The 17,868-nt window shown below is 39.8% G+C and overlaps 1 protein-coding gene across 5 annotated transcripts in view; it reads left to right on the plus strand.

Moving 5' to 3' along the window:
* HMGCLL1 (3-hydroxymethyl-3-methylglutaryl-CoA lyase like 1) overlaps window positions 1–17,868 on the plus strand; it is a 201,344-nt gene that overhangs the window by 84,688 nt on the left and 98,788 nt on the right. For 4 of the 5 annotated variants that reach the window (XM_027524559.1, XM_027524557.1, XM_027524561.1 and 1 more), the window contains one exon: window positions 17,454–17,549. The exons of the other annotated variant lie outside the window; for it this stretch is intronic. In XM_027524559.1, the coding sequence (XP_027380360.1) occupies window positions 17,454–17,549 (96 nt within the window). The remainder of the gene's footprint in view (window positions 1–17,453; window positions 17,550–17,868) is intronic. 5 annotated transcript variants of the gene reach the window in all.

Raw genomic sequence — 17,868 nt, forward strand, 5'->3', positions numbered from 1 at the left:
AAAATGAAGATCATGGCATCTGGTCCCATCACTTCATGAGAAATAGATGGGGAAACAGTGGAAATAGTGTCAGACTTTATTTTTGGGGCTCCAAAATCACTGCAGATGGTGACTGTAGCCATGAAATTAAAAGACGCTTACTCCTTGGAAGAAAAGTTATGACCGACCTAGATAGCATATTCAAAAGCAGAGACATTACTTTGCCAACAAAGGTCTGTCTAGTCAAGGCTGTGGTTTTTCCAGTGGTCATGTATAGATGTGAGAGTTGGACTGTGAAGAAAGCTGAGCGCCGAAGAATTGATGCTTTTGAACTGTGGTGTTGGAGAAGACTCTTGAGAGTCCCTTGGACTGCAAGGAGATCCAACCAGTCCATTGTGAAGGAGATCAGCCCTGGGATTTCTTTGGAAGGACTGATGCTAAAGCTGAAACTCCAGTACTTTGGCCACCTCATGCGAAGAGTTGACTCATTGGAAAAGACTCTGATGCTGAGAGGGATTGCGGGCAGGAGGAGAAGGGGACAACAGATGAGATGGCTGGATGGCATCACCTACTCGATGGACGTGAGTTTGAGTGAACTCTGGGAGATGGTGATGGACAGGGAGGCGTGGCATGCTGTGATTCATGGGGTCGCAAAGAGTTGGACACGACTGAGCGACTGAACTGACTGACTGACTAACATCTTCTGAGAATTTTTAGGAACAGATTCCTGGGTCCTCCACTGAACAGATTCAGAACAGATTCTGTGCAGATGAGTCCAATAAATCTTTTTTTTTTGTTTTCTTGAAGAACCTCAAATAGTTTTGATGATAAATCAAGTTTAGGAGACACTGGATTAGACGAAAACAAATACTCTTAAAACCATTCAACCTGAGGGGAAGATCTTTCTAGGAACTCTTCTCTCGACATTATGATGCAGAAAAACTTTGCAATGGCTAAGAGGAGGAGAGAGAAGATATTTAGAGGATGAGGGGGATGTACTTATCCAGGAGGAATTAGAGAGCATGCTTGGGGTCCATCCCATCCCCTGCACTTACTGGGTGATTTTTCTCATCCTTTCCATCTCTGTCTACTTCTTCTTTGACAGAAACAGTCCCTCTCATTGGATGGTTTAAAAGTGTTTAAAGAGATAATGCATGCATCTTAACACATAGAGACCTGCCCTATAGACTGGCATAAAGCAAATATTTGCCTTTATCATTAAAACATTATTGACTAACAATAAAATCTTAGAATTGGTGGAGAATAAGAATCATGATTCAAAGTGGATTGAACTCAAATTGAATGTAAACTAGAATAAAGGGCAAGGAGAAGAGATTTCAGTTCAATTAAACAACCAATTATTAAATGTCCCTTTTATGTGAAGTCTTCATAGAGAAAGAATTTAGTCAGGGAGAGAAATACATATATCAGTATAAATTATACAAACTTTGGTAAGAGTGAATATAGATAGATAGATATACACAGAGAGAACTATGGTGGAAAACAGATGTGGAAATCAAGCTGGGTGTTGAGAATGTCTTCTTCTTTTTTTTTTTCTTTTTTTGAGGAGTGATGGATTATCCTCAGAGACTGAGGCTGTCTTTGCCAATATTGTATTTAACACAGATTCACCATGTGAATTTTACAAGCCAGTAGCAAGAAGAGCTTTTGAGTTGTGTATTATGAATATTGGAGGATGAAGTATATTGACCTGATGAAAAAAAAAAAAAAAAAGAATGATATCTCATTAAGAAAGCCTGTCTTAGGACTTCCCTGGTGGTCCAGTGGTTAAGATTCCATGCTTCTAATGCAAGGGGTCTGGGTTCAACCCCTGGTTCAGGGAACTAGATGCCATGTGCTGCAACTAAGATGTGTCACAGTCACATTAAAAGAAAGAAAGAAAGAATGTTATTTTCTCTTGCAACAATGACCAAGACTTCTTATTATTGATATGGGTCAAAGAGGAGAGTGAAAAAGCTGGCTTGAAATTCAACATTCAAAAAACTAAGATCATAGCATCTGGTCCTATCACTTCATGGCAAATAGAAGGGGGAAAAAATGGAAGCAATGACACATTTTATTTTCTTGGGTTCCAAAATCACTGCAGATGGTGACTGCAGCCATGAAATTAAAAGACACTTGCTCCTTAGAAGAAAAGCTATGATAAACTTAGCACATTAAAAAGCAGAGACATCACTTTACCAACAAAGGTCTGTCTAGTCAAAGCTATGGTTTTTCCAGTGGTCATGTACATATGTGAAAGTTGGACCATAATGAAGACTGAGTGCTAAAGAATTGATGTTTTTGAATTGTGGTGTTGGAGAAGACTCTTGAGAGTCCTTTGGACTGCAAGGAGATCAAACTAGTCAATCGTTGAGGAAATCAACCCTGAATACTCATTAAAAGGACTGATGCTAAAGCTGAAACTCCAATACTTGGATCACCTGATGCAAAAAATCTGACTCATTGGAAAAGACCCTGATACTGGGAAAGATTGAAGGCGAAAGGAGAAGGAGGCAGCAGAGGAAGAGATGGTTAGATAGCATCACCAACTCAATGGACATGAACTTGAGCAAACTCCAGGAGATAGTAGAGGACAGAGGAGCCTGGACTGTGTAGTCCACAGGGTCACAAAGAGTCGGATATGGCTTAGCTGCTGCTGCTGCTACTGCTAAGTCGCTTCAGTCATGTCCGACTCTGTGCGACCCCATAGACAGCAGCCCACCAGGCTCCCCTGTCCCTGGGATTCTCCAGGCAAGAACACTGGAGTGGGTTGCCATTTCCTTCTCCAATGCATGAAAGTAAAAGTGAAAGTGAAGTTGCTCAGTCGTATCCGACTCTTAGCGACCCCATGGACTGTAGCCTACCAGGCTCCTCCGTCCATGGGATTTCCCAGGCAAGAGTACTGGAGTGGGTTGCCAGTTACTAACTGACAACTATTGGGTATTTGTTGTTATTTTATTTTATATAATATATTTTATAGATATTAAATATATGACAGTATTTATACCAATATTCTTGGAGAACACAGTGTTGTTCAAGTAACAAAGTGTACCTCGTTCACACATGAGTAAAATTAAGATTTTGGGATTAACATCCACACACTCCTATATATAAAATAATCAACAAAGACCTACTGTATAGCACAGGGAAATCTACTCATTATTTTGTAATAACCTAAATGGGAGAAGGATTTGGAAGAGAATATAAATATATATATGTGTATACATATATATATATATGTACATATGTATATAATGGAATCACTTTTCTGTAAATCTAACAAAACATTGTAAATCAACTGTACTCCAATATGAAATATTACCACCAAAACATAGCTCCTGGACCTATCTCTTCCCTCTCCAACTTCATGACCTTCTAAATTACTTAGGTTTCCCTGGTTATCTTATTTTCTTTTTCCTGCCTCTTCTCACCTTCCTCCTTTTACTTCATACATGATGACAAGGAATCAGGTACAGTCCTCTTGTTAGATGGCGTGAGTGTCATGTCTGACTCTTTGCGACCCCATGGACTGGAGGCTGCCAGGCTTCTCTGTCCATGGAATTTTCCAGGCAAGAATACTGGAGCCCGTTGCCATTTCCTTCTCCAGGGGATCTTCCTGACCCAGGGATTGGACCTGTGTCTCCTGCGTCTCCTGCACTGGCAGGTGGATTACTCACCACAGTGCCCCCTAGGAAGCCCCATCTGATGGCAGGGGAGGGAAATAATTTGAGCTCGTTAGCAAGTGAGTGGAGGGAAGGCAGGAAAAGTGGTTAAAGCTCACCATTGATGATGCTTGACTTGGTCCTATTGCCTAGACCACCAGGACAAAAAGGAGAAGAGACAAAGCAGAATTTTATATTTAGGTTACAGGATCCAGTGGCACAAAAAATGGCTAAGTTATATAATTTTGCAGATAATTCTGTAAAGAGGGAGTATCTTACCTTTTTCTTACATGAATTTTAGATTCTACTCTAAACACATTTGCCATTTAAAAACAGTACTAACTTCAACTCTGAGTAATTCAGCTCCATCACACAATACAATTGCCTCATCTTCACCAGAGCCACCTTGATGCACTGAATAATTTTAAAGATGCAAAACAACTCAACTCCACTCAGGAAGTTTGCAGTCTCCTTAATGACTCACCTCTTACTGAGTTAAAAATAATAAAGGTAAAAGTATGTGTCATTAATCTGTATGAGACCATCACATAAAAATTTTATAGTAAATGCTGCTTTGGTACTTATTGAACTTTACAGTGTGATATATTTGTAATTGTACTTGTTCTAGGAAGAGAATAAAAAGTTCACCAGTGATTAGATTTTGCTCCTTTAAAAAAAGGCCTTTTCTCCTTTAAAAAAATATTTTGCTCCTTTAAAAAAAAGGCCTTTTCTCCTTTAAAAAAATATTTTGTTCCTTTAAAAAAAGGCCCCTGAGTTATTTACACTTCGCCTAGATAAGGGTTGGCTTAAATATTGGTCATTATTCTAGGTTGAAAAGAAAAATATTTCTTTATGTGTTTCATACAACTTCAGATCACATGGTATTTGTATTATTTTGTATTTTTGATATGTACACACACACACACACACATAAACACACACGCACACACATATCTTCCACTACTAGCTGATGTGTAAGATGTGTTTGGTCTGCATCTCCTTCATTTTTAATGCTATAATATTAAATATATTGTAAGTGTATAACCTTTTGAAATGTTAATATTCAAAAATTGGGAGGCATTTTAACAGCTCATTTTAAAGATTTCATGATATTTTAAAATTAAATTTTGTATTCCCCAATGACAAATTTTATAGTTTATTTGCAAAATGTATACTCATATGCATTATCTTGAAATTCCAATACTCTCAGGAAATTTGAACGAGCACTTAATGCTCAAACTATACTTTTACCGTTGCTGTTGTCTGGAGAACACATTCAAGGTATAAGTATTTAGGAGAGATTATTGTATGCAGATAACAACAAAATATTAGTAAGATGTCTAAAAATGTGTAATGTGGAGTATCTGAAGGGTTTCTGACGTGGCTCAGTGGTAAAGATTCTGCCTGCCAGTGCAGGAGACACAGGAGGTGCAACCTGATACCTGGGTTAGGAAGACCCCTCAAGGAGAAAATGGCAACCCACTCTAGAATTCTTGCCTAGAAAGTTGAAGAGACAGAGGAGCCGGGTTGGCTACAGGCCAGTTCAGTTCAGTCGCTCAGTCATGTCAGGCTCTTTGTGACCCCAAGAATCACAGCACGCTAGGCCTCCCTGTCCATCACCAACTCCCAGAGTCTACTCAAACTCATGTCCATCAAGTTGGTGATCTCATCCTCTGTCGTCCCCTTCTCCTCTTGCCCCCAATCCCGCCCAGCATCAGGGTCTTTTCCAATGAGTCAACTCTTTGCATGAGGTGGCCAAAGTACTGGAGTTTCAGCTTTAGCATCAGTCCTTGCAATGAACACCCAGGACTGATCTCCTTTAGAATGGACTAGTTGGATGTCCTTGCAGTCCAAGGGACTCTCAAGAGTTTTCTCCAACACCACAGTTCAAAAGCATCAATTCCTCGGGTTCTTCACAGTCCAACTCTCACATCCATACATGACCACTGGAAAAACCACAGCCTTGACTAGACGGACCTTTGTTGGCAAAGTAATGTCTCTGCTTTTGAATATGCTATCTAGGTCGGTCATAATTTTCCCTCCAAGGAGTAAGCGTCTTTTAATTTCATGGCTACAGTCACCATCTGCAGTGATTTTAGAGCCCCCCCAAAATAAAGTCTGACACAGTTTCCACTGTTTCCCCATCTATTTCCCATGATGTGATGGGACCAGATGCCATGATCTTCATTTTCTGAATGTTGAGCTTTAAGCCAACTTTTTCACTCTCCACTTTCACTTTCATCAAGAGTCTCTTTAGTTTCTCTTCACTTTCTGCCATAAGGGTGGTGTCATCTGCATGTCTGAGGTTATTGACCTTTCTCCCAGCAATCTTGATTCCAGCTTGTGCTTCTTCTAGTCCAGCATTTCTCATGATGTACCCTGCATATAAGTTAAATAAGCAGGGTGACAATATATAGCCTTGACGTACTCCTTTTCCTATTTGGAACCAGTCTGTTGTTCCATGTCCAGTCCTAACTGTTGCTTCCTGACCTGCATATAGGTTTCTCAAGAGGCAGGTCAGGTGGTCTGGTATTCCCATCACTTTCAGAATTTTCCACAGTTTATTGTGATCCACACAGTCAAAGGCTTTGGCATAGTCAATAAGGCAGAAATAGATGTTTTTCTGGAACTCTCTTGCTTTTTTTGATGATCCAGCAGATGTTCGCAATTTGATCTCTGGTTCCTCTGCCTTGTCTAAAACCAGCTTGAACATCAGGAAGTTCACAGTTCACGTATTGCTGAAGCCTGGCTTGGAGAATTTTGAGCATTACTTTACTAGCATGTGAGGTGAGTGCAATTGTGCAGTAGTTTGAGGACTCTTTGGCATGACCTTTCTTTGGGATTGGAATGAAAACTGACCTTTTCCAGTCCTGTGGCTACTGCTGAGTTTTCCAAATTTGCTGGCATATTGAGTGCAGCACTTTCACAGCATCATCTTTCAGGATTTGAAATAGCTCCCCTGGAATTCCATCACCTCCACTAGCTTTGTTCGTAGTGATGCTTTCTAAGGCCCACTTGACTTCACATTCCAGGATGTCTGGTTCTAGGTGAGTGATCACACCATCGTGATTATCTTGGTCATGAAGATCTTTTTTGTACAGTTCTTCTGTGTATTATTGCCACCTCTTCTTAATATTTTCTGCTTCTGTTGGGTCCATACCATTTTTGTCCTTTATCGAGCCCATCTTTGCATGAAATGTTCCCTTGGTATCTTTAATTTTCTTGAAGAGATCTCTAGTCTTTCCCATTCTCTTGTTTTCCTCTATTTCATTGCATTGATCTCTGAGGAAGTCTTTCTTATCTCTCCTTGCTATTCTTTGGAACTCTGTATTCAGATGCTTATATCTTTCCTTTTCTCCTTTGCTTTTCATTTCTCTTCTTTTCACAGCTATTTGTAAGGCCTCCTCAGACAGCCATTTTGCTGTTTTGCATTTCTGACAGAATGTGGTTCACTGGAGAAGAGAATGGCAAACCAATTTTGTATTCTTGCCTTGAGAACCCCATGAACAGTATGAAAATGCAAAATGAGGAACTCCTCAGGTCGGTAGGTCCCCAATATGCTACGGAGATCAGTGGAGAAATAACTCCAGAAAGAATGAAGGGATGGAGCCAAAGCAAAAACAATACCCAATTGTGGATGTGACTGGTGATAGAAGCAAGGATCATTGCTGTAAAGAGCAATATTGCATAGGAACCTGGAATGTTAGGTCCATGAATCAAGGCAAATTGGAAGTGGTCAAACAGAAGATGACAAGAGTGAACATCGACATTCTAGGAATCAGATAACTGAAATGTACTGGAATGGGTGAATTTAACTCAGACGACCATTATATCTACTACTGTGGGCAGGAATCCCTTAGAAGAAATGGAGTAGCCATCATGGTCAACAAATGAGTCTGGAATGCAGTACTTGGATGCAATCTCAAAAACAACAGAATGATCTCTGTTTGTTTCCAAGGCAAACCATTCAGTATCACAGTGATCCAAGCCTTTCCCCAACCAGTAATGCTGAAGAAGCTGAAGTTGAATGGTTCTATGAGAAGGCAATGGCACCCCACTCCAGTACTCTTGCCTGGAAAATCCCATGGACGGAGGAGCCTGGTAGGCTGCAGTCCATGGGGTCGCTAAGAGTCAGACATGACTCAGCGACTTCACTTTCACTTTTCACTTTCATGCATTGTAGAAGGAAATGGCAACCCACTCCAGTGTTCTTGCCTGGAGAATCCCAGGGACAGGGGAGCCTGGTGGGCTTCTGTCTATGGGGTCGCACAGAGTCGAACACGACTGAGCGACTTAGCAGCAGCAGCAGCGTGAAGACCTACAAGACCTTTTAGAACTAACACCAAAAAAAGATGTCCTTTTCATTATAGGGGACTGGAATACAAAAGTAGGAAGTCAAGAAACACCTGGAATAACAGACAAATTTGGCCTTGGAGTATGGAATGAAGTAGGGCAAAAGCTAATAGAGAACACACTGGTCATAGGAAACACCCTCTTCCAACAACACAAGAGAAGACTCTACACATGGACATCACCAGATGATCAACACCGAAATCAGATTGATTATATTCTTTGCAGCCAAAAATGGAAAAGCTCTATGCAGTCAGCAAAAACAAGACTAGGAGCTGACTGTGGCTCAGATCATGAACTCCGTATTGCCAAAGTCAGACTTAAATTGAAGAAAGTAGGGAAAACCACTACACCATTCAGGTATGACATAAATCAAATCCCTTATGATTATACACTGGAAGTGAGAAATAGATTTAAGGGACTAGATTGATAGACAGAGTGCCTGATGAACTATGGAAGGAGTTTTGTGACATTGTCCAGGAGACAGGGATCAAGACCATCCCCATGGCTACAGTCCGAAGAATTGTAAAGAGTCGGACACAACTGAGTGATTGAGCACGCACACAAGGAGTGTCCAGATATAATCACCCCATGATAGAGTTCAGATCAGATCAGATCAGTCACTCAGTCGTGTCCGACTCTTTGTGACCCCATGAATCGCAGCACGCCAGGCCTCCCTGTCCATCATCAACTCCCGGAGTTCACTCAGACTCACGTCCATTGCGTCAGTGATGCCATCCAGCCATCTCATCCTCTGTCGTCCCCTTCTTCTCCTGCCCCCAATCCCTCCCAGCATCAGAGTCTTTTCCAATGAGTCAGCTCTTCGCACGAGGTGGCCAAAGTATTGGAGTTTCAGCTTTAGCATCATTCCTTCCAAAGAAATCCCAGGGCTGATCTCCTTCACAATGGACTGGTTGGATCTCCTTGCAGTTCAAGGGACTCTCAAGAGTCTTCTCCAACACCACAGTTCAAAAGCATCAATTCTTTGGTGCTCAGCCTTCTTCACAGTCCAACTCTCACATCCATACATGACCACAGGAAAAACCATGGCCTTGACTAGATGGACCTTTGTTGGCAAAATAATGTCTCTGCTTTTGAATATGCTATCTAGGTTTGTCATAACTTTCCTTCCAAGGAGTAAGCGTCTTTTAATTTCATGGCTGCAGTCACCATCTGTAGGGATTTTTGAGCCAAGGAAAATGAAGTCTAACACTGTTTCTACTGTTTCCCCATCTATTTCCCATGAAGTGATGGGACAGATGCCATGATCTTCGTTTTCTGAATGTTGAGCTTTAAGCCAACTTTTTCACTCTCCACTTTCACTTTCATCAAGAGGCTTTTGAGTTCTTCTTCACTTTCTGCCATAAGGGTGGTGTCATCTGCATATCTGAGGTTACTGATATTTCTCCCAGCAATCTTGATTCCAGCTTGTGTTTCTTCCAGTCCAGCGTTTCTCATGATGTACTCTGCATATAAGTTAAATAAACAGGGTGACAATTTACAGCCTTGACGAACTTCTTTTCCTATTTGGAACCAGTCTGTTGTTCCATGTCCAGTTCTAACTGTTGCTTCCTGACCTGCATACAAATTTCTCAAGAGGCAGATCACGTGGTCTGGTATTCCCATCTCTTGAAGAATTTTCCACAGTTTATTGTGATCCACACAGTCAAAGGCTTTGGCATAGTCAATAAAGCAGAAATAGATGCTTTTCTGGAACTCTCTTGCTTTTGCCATGATCCAGCAGATGTTGGCAATTTGCACTCTGGTTCCTCTGCCTTGTCTAAAACCAGCTTGAACATCAGGAAGTTAATGGTTCAGATATTGCTGAAGCCTGGCTTGGAGAATGTTGAGCATTACTTTACTAGTGTGTGAGATGAGTGCAATTGTGCAGTAGTTTAAGCATTCTTTGGCGTTGCCTTTCTTTGGGATTGGAATGAAAACTGACCTTTTCTAGTCCTGTGGCCACTGCTGAGTTTTCCAAATTTGCTGGCATATTGAGTGCAGCACTTTCACAGCATCATCTTTCAGGATTTGGAATAGCTCAACTGGAATTCCATCACCTCCACTAGCTTTGTTCGTAGTGATGCTTTCTAAGGCCCACTTGACTTCACATTCCAGGATGTCTGGCTCTAGGTCAGTGATCACACCATCGTGATTATCTGGGTTGTGAAGATCTTTTTTGTACAGTTCTTCTGTGTATTATTGCCATCTCTTCTTAATATCTTCTGCTTCTGTTAGGTCCATACCATTTCTGTCCTTTATCGAGCCCATCTTTGCATGAAATGTTCCTTTGGTATCTTGATTTTCTTGAAGAGATCTCTAGTCTTTCTCATTCTGTTGTTTTCCTCTATTTGTTTGCATTGATTGCTGAAGAAGGCTTTCTTATCTCTTCTTGCTATTCTTTGGAACTCTGCATTCAGATGTTTATATCTTTCCTTTTCTCCTTTGCTTTTCACTTCTCTTCTTTTCACAGCTATTTGTAAGGCCTTCTCAGACAGCCATTTTGCTTTTTTGCATTTCTTTTCCATGGGAATGGTCTTGATCCCTGTCTCCTGTACAATGTCACGAACCTCAGTCCATAGTTCATCAGGCACTCTATCAGATCTATCAGATCTAGGCCCTTAAATCTATTTCTCACTTCCACTGTACAATCATAAGGGATTTGATTTAGGTCATACCTGAATGGTCTAGTGGTTTTCCCTACTTTCTTCAATTTAAGTCTGAATTTGGCAATAAGGAGTTCATGGTCTGAGCCACAGTCAGCTCCTGATCTTGTTTTTGCTGACTGTATAGAGCTTCTCCATCTTTCGCTGCAAAGAATATAATCAATCTGATTTCAGTGTTGACCATCTGGTGATGTCCATGTATAGAGTCTTCTCTTGTGTTGTTGGAAGAGGGTGTTTGTTATGACCAGTGCATTTTCTTGGCAAGACTCTATTAATCTTTTCCCTGCTTCATTCCGTATTCAGAGGCCAAATTTGCCTGTTACTCCAGGTGTTTCTTGACTTCCTACTTTTGCATTCCAGTCCCCTATAATGAAAAGGACATCTTTTTTGGGTGTTAGTTCTAAAAGGTCTTATAGGTCTTCATAGAACCGTTCAACTTCAGCTTCTTCAACATTACTGGTTGGGGCATAGGCTTGGATTACTGTGATATTGAATGGCTTGCCTTGGAAACGAACAGAGATCATTCTGTCATTTTTGAGATTGCATCCAAGTATTGCATTTCAGACTCTTTTGTTGACCATGATGGCCACTCCATTTCTTCTGGGGGATTCCTGCCCGCAGTAGTAGATATAATGGTCATCTGAGTTAAATTCACCCTTTCCAGTCCATTTCAGTTTGCTGATTCCTAGAATGTCGACATTCACTCTTCCCATCTCTTGTTTGACCACTTCCAATTTGCCTTGATTCATGGACCTGACATTCCAGGTTCCTATGCAATATTGCTCTTTACAGCATCAGACCTTGCTTCTATTACCAGTCACATCCACAGTTGGGTATTGTTTTTGCTTTGGCTCCATCCTTCATTCTTTCTGGAGTTATTTCTCCACTGATCTCCAGTAGCATATTGGGCACCTACTGACGTCGGGAGTTTCTCTTTCAGTATCCTATCATTTTGCCTTTTCATGGGATTCTCAAGGCAAGAATACTGAAGTGGTTTGCCATTCCCTTCTCCAGTAGACCACATTCTGTCAGTTCTCTCCACCATGACCTGCCCGTCTTGGGTTGCCCCATGGGCATGGCTTAGTTTCATTGAGTTAGACAAGGCTGTGGTTCTAGTGTGATTAGATTGACTAGTTTTCTGTGAGTATGGTTTCAGTGTGTCTGCCCTCTGATGCCCTCTTGCAACACCTACCGTCTTACTTGGGTTTCTCTTACCTTGGACGACGGGTATTTCCTCACACCGCCCTTCCTGACCTTCAACGTGGGATAGCTCCTCTAGGCCTTCCTGTGCCCGTGCAGCCACAGCTTCTTATGATAGAGTTAGTAGCAAGTAAAATAAAATCTCTGTATGTCTATTGCATTCTAATTATGTGACCCTTTGCATATCTTTAAGATGCTTGCAAACTGTTGCACAAATATTGTGGCTGAATCCTTATCAAAATTTGAATACCAGTGAAATTAATTCACCATGATATACCCTGTATGGTTGGCTAGAGAGATATGGAGATTCCCACACAATGGCCAGATAATGGCCAATCCTGTTACTAACCAAATGATGGGAATTCTTAGGATCGTAAATGAAAAGTCACAGCAAAATCTTAAAACTATGCTAATTCAAACCAGACGTAGAAAGGTTTTGTTAAAATGTCAAAATAGTACTGTAAAGATATAGTTCTATTATTGTTTAAATAACAGTTAAACTTTAGACATTAAAATAACATCAAGACTGAAGTATAACATAAACTCCCTAAGAGTAAAAAAATAAAGTAATGCAAGGATTATCTGCCTTTAATTGAAACCTGCTCTAGTTTATTCATTGTAATAAAATTATATCGTATCACAATTTCCTAAAGCTCTTTACACAATTGTCTTTATTGACCAAATTTAGAGAGAATACTATTATGTCTTAAATGACCTCATCATATTGTGGCTATTTTTATAAAGGAAAATGTTCTGATTTGTTGGATTCTAATTAATTAAACTCTAATTAATAAATTTTAATTTATCATAATTTCATTAAGGTATCTTCAATGATTATCAAAGTTTAGCTTTCATGACCTAAAATTTGGTTTACATTCTGAATTTGGTTACTGTCATCTCTGCTTATTTTCCAGTTCTACAAATTGAAATATCTATTAAGTCATTGTTTTCTTACATAATTTTCTACATAAAGATTCAAGATCTTTGTTAAATTACATGTAGAGTGAATTAATCACTTACATGTTAATATGACCTAAATTTCTTGAAGGTTAACATTTGTCTTGTCCCCTTCATCCTGTGATGAGTTGCATACTTTATTCTCTAACTCTGTGTTGGTTAGAGAAGCACTTTTTATTGATTCCTGTTATCACATTAATATAAATATGTCATACATGTTTAAAACATATGACATCAAGTTAGACATAAGTATTAATAATATCAATTAGCATTCACTATGGTGTCCTAAAACTAGCAGTAACTTTTCTTTGTGCTTGAAATTAGGAATCAGTGCTCAGAACTTTGTGTGATGATTTGTGAGTGCATGTTTGCATGTATGTGTGAGAGAGACACGTGGAGAGACAGAGACAGGGAGAGAGGCACAGAGCTCACACTCTAGCCCCAGACACAAAGGCTACATTCATGAGTATATAGTCAAGAACTGTGTGTTGAAATATGCTCAGATCTTAACTGTTTTAAAAAGAAGCTATAAAAGAGGGAAGATTACATTTTAAAGTAAGTCACCTCCTTTATACCACCAGCCTCTGGGTGCTTACTGGTTTCTCTCTGGGGTCCCCTTCCCAGTGCCATTTCTCTGTAGTGAAGCTTGTCACAGCTGCATTCTCCTCACTTGGAAACTGCCTCTCTTTTCTTCCGATTGCCCTTTGCACCTCTCCAGGAGAATCTTTCTAAAGCGCTGCATCTCTCCCAGTCTTTCTCTGCTGATTCAGTACCCACTCTTCATGGCTTTCTAGTGTCTTCACAATAAATCCTGAAGTTTCAGAATCACATGAGCTTAACTCAAGATACATCACCATGTGTGGCCCCCTGTCTTAATTTATAACCTATTCTCTGATTGTTTACTGATAATTTTTTTCCAGCCAGATAGTGTATTCCGGCTGTTGCACCCTACAGCCATCTTTCCCCCTCTTCCCACCCTATTGATTTCTCAGTGTTTCTGCCTTTATGGCTTTGTCATGAATTATCTGTGGATTGAGTGGTGTCAGTTAACATTTGCCATGCTCATCAAATCTTAACTTTGGAATTTGAACAGGTTACAGGAACAAAATTGTCTATGGTCTACAATGTCTGGGGCCTTGGGCTGAATCATCTGGAGCTCCTTTGACCACAAGTTTCGGGTTTAGGGGTAGTGTTGATGTTGGCGAGGGGCTCACTTCCTCTATACGTGGGTCTCTCATGTGACCTCTCCCTGTGACTGCCCTGCAGAAGCTGGTTTTTCTCATGCAGATCTGCGGACTTTCCAAGGAGAAAGCCCTGTGGAGGCTGTGTCCTTGTTCCTAAGCTAGCCTCAGAAGTCACATGGCATGATTTCTGCTGTGTTCTATTGGTTGAAGCAATCACAAGCCTGCCTGGGTTCCAGTGGAGGGTAATAGCATCCATTTCTTGATGGGGATCGGTGGGGTTCTAGAAGAACATGTGGGTTTAGAAATACTGCTGTGGCCATTTAGGAAAAATTATAATATGTCATAGCAGGGGCTGCAGTTCATGTCCCATATACTCTTTTAGACTATTATAGGCCCTACCAATCTTTCCCCATTCTGAACTCTTATAAACTGTGCTCTTTTCACAACCAGTGTACAGTGAGTCCCCTACATACAAACAAGTTATGTTCCAAGAGCATGTTCTTAAGCCCAGTTTGTTCATAAGTCCAATGAAGTTAGCCTAGGTGCCCACCTAACACCATCACCTATATAGTATTGTACTTTAATAGGTTTATATTTTTCACATAAATAATACCCTAAAAAACAAACACAAAAAATAAAGCATTTTTAATCTTACCTTGAAAAGAAGAGTAATACAGTGCAACAGCTGGCATACAAGGGCAACTGAAGTTCAGAGAGGTGGGGAATGGCAGAGCTGAGGATGGTCAGCCACAGGAGATGGGGGCAAGCTGCAGCTTCACTCATGCTTGATGTTGATGTCATGGGTTCTGATTTCTCTTTGGAACCAAATGCACATTCACATCTTTGTAAGTTCTCAACTTGAAGATTTGTATGTAGGGGACTTACTGTATTTCTTTGAAATGTGCACTTTTCCTAGTGCATTTCTTGATCTCCCCAACTATACTGCAAATTACTCAGTGCAAGGACTTTACTTTCCTGTATGTATATTTCCCACATGACCTAGCATGGGGCTTTGGACATAGTTGATGTTCAGTAAACCTTTGGGTTAAAGTGAGATAGGCTTAAAATAAAATAAGCCTTGGTTTTCAGTTCAGTCACTCAGTCATGTCCGACTCTGCAACCTCATGAATCGCAGCACGCCAGGCCTCCCTGTCCATCATCAACTCCCGGAGTTCACTCAGACTCACGTCCATCGCGTCAGTGATGCCATCCAGCCATCTCATCCTCTGTCGTCCCCTTCTCCTCCTGCCCCCAATCCCTCCCAGCATCAGAGTCTTTTCCAATGAGTCAACTCTTCACATGGGGTGACCAAAGTACTGGAGTTTCAGCTTTAGCATCAGTCCTTCTAAAGAAATCCCAGGGCTGATCTCCTTCACAATGGACTGGTTGGATCTCCTTGCAGTCCAAGGGACTCTCAAGAGTCTTCTCCAACACCACAGTTCAAAAGCATCAATTCTTCGGCGCTCAGCCTTCTTCACAGTCCAACTCTCACATCCATACATGACCACAGGAAAAACCATAGCCTTGACTAGACAGACCTTTGTTGGCAAAGTTATGTCTCTGCTTTTGAATATGGTATCTAGGTTGGTCATAACTTTCCTTCCAAGGAATAAGGGTCTTTTAATTTCATGGCTGCAGTCACCATCTGCAGTGATTTTGGAGCCCCCCAAAATAAAGTCTGACGCTGTTTCCACTGTTTCCCCATCGATTTCCCATGAAGTGATGGGACAGATGCCATGATCTTCGTTTTCTGAATGTTGAGCTTTAAGCCAATTTTTTCACTCTCCACTTTCACTTTCATCAAGAGGCTTTTGAGTTCCTCTTCACTTTCTGCCATAGGGTGGTGTCGTCTGCATATCTGAGGTTATTGATATTTCTCCCGGCAATCTTGATTCCAGCTTGTGCTTCTTCCAGCCCAGCGTTTCTCATGATGTACTCTGCATATAAGTTAAATATACATTGTAAATGTCTGTGGTGGATGGTCTTTGAACATATGAAGCTGTGGGGCAGGGAATGGTAGCTATGATCTCTAAGAAATAAGTGACCAAGGATCACATTTTACACAGAATTAAATGTGTTTGGATTGAATGAAAATGAAAGCTTAAATATCAACTAGGCATGATGGCAGGCAGTGGGAAATGCTTTTTTACAGCTTAAATATTGAATTTAAAATTTTGAATATATTTAAAACTTCATTTAATGATTCCAAATTATAGTCATTGAAAGTATTTGCATTCTACTGGCATTTAGCTGAGAGTCAATAAGACCAATGGACTAATAAGAGTAAATATTGTAAAATTTCACCTTTTACACCTTGTAAAATTACACCTTTACACTATTGTAAAATTACACCTTTTTAAAAATGTATAGTTGTGTGAATTAAAGCATTTATACTTTAATTCTGTTTTATTTGCTTTTAAATTAAAAACAGTGCATGCTTATTTTAATACGCCAAGGTATATAGAGAAAAAAACAAGTCTTCCCTCACCCATTACCACAGCAAAGATACAACTTCTGGTTTAGCACATGTTTTTACAGCTTTCTCCATGCTCATTCCATGTACTTTTTCTGTTTATACATTATTCCTTTTATTTATTGTTCATGCCATAATTTGTTATTCTTCAATATGCAGAACTTGTGATTACGTCAACAGTAATTTCTCTATAAGATGATTATGGAGTTTGACCATCAGTTATTGCTCTAGGAGGCTAAATTACAGACTTTGTGATGAACTGGCAAGTTTGACATTTTAATTCAAAGTTGATTTTTCTTAAATAGATTCATAGAAAATAGTCTTGATAGGATGAGCTTCCTGTTGTGTGCTCCATCGTATTTGTTAATATTTGTTCACATTATGAGAACAAATAGTAACTCAAGGATAGAACTATGTAAAGCATTATGATTTTTAGTAGCTAAAACCAATAGTATACTAGGATCTCAGCCTCGTTAAATTCTTTGGACATGTGTAATTTACACTTTACTAAACATTGTAAAATTTCACATGTTGAAAATTATCTGGACATAAAATTTCCATGTGGAAGATAAATGCACAGTCTTTGCCATTCAAACTCTCCCTACTCTCAGGGGTATTGGAGGCTTGGCCATAAAATGAAAGGAAGAGAATAAAGATTAGTCCATTGAAAACACGAGAGTTCAGAATTCCTGAGTAATGTTTAAGTAATTAAGTTAACCAACCAAGTTAAGTAATTCCTAAGTAATCAGTCACTTAACCAGATCCTGTTATATAATACATAAAATCCAGATCTAGTTATTATATATTTATGACATTGAGAACTACTTATCATTAGCTATATTGACATGGTTTTGCTATTTCAAACATGAATTGATAGAATATAATTTCCTGTATATTTATAAGCTTCCTGAAAACTAAGAACATGCTCGATAGAATATTCCAATTCTCATGTCTCCATATAACTTATTATGTATTCAAGATGGCAGATCACACTGAAGTGATGAAGGGCATTCATCAATATCCAGGAATTCGATATCCTGTCCTTACTCCTAATCTTCAGGGTTTTCACCGTGCTGTAAGTGTGCTACTAATTTTCCCTAAAATTGATATGCTTTTTATTGTAAAGATTTTTACAAAGTTAAATGGTGTGATACATGACTCCCTTGATATCCTGCATAAACACTATTGCTATTATACTCATGTGGGTACTTGGCGATCAGTGACTTTGTGGCATTGTTGGGACTCAGATGCTCCACACAAATGGCTCTTTCACTTTAACAACCAAGAATTAAAACACAGAAATACAATTGTCCATTTCAATGAGATTCTTTTGAAAGTATATTTTGTGCTTCCCTCTTAAACAAGGAGTACAAAATAAACATTTCTCAACACAG

This window comes from Bos indicus x Bos taurus, chromosome 23 (genome assembly GCF_003369695.1).
Source record: "Bos indicus x Bos taurus breed Angus x Brahman F1 hybrid chromosome 23, Bos_hybrid_MaternalHap_v2.0, whole genome shotgun sequence".
Taxonomy (NCBI): domain Eukaryota; kingdom Metazoa; phylum Chordata; class Mammalia; order Artiodactyla; family Bovidae; genus Bos; species Bos indicus x Bos taurus.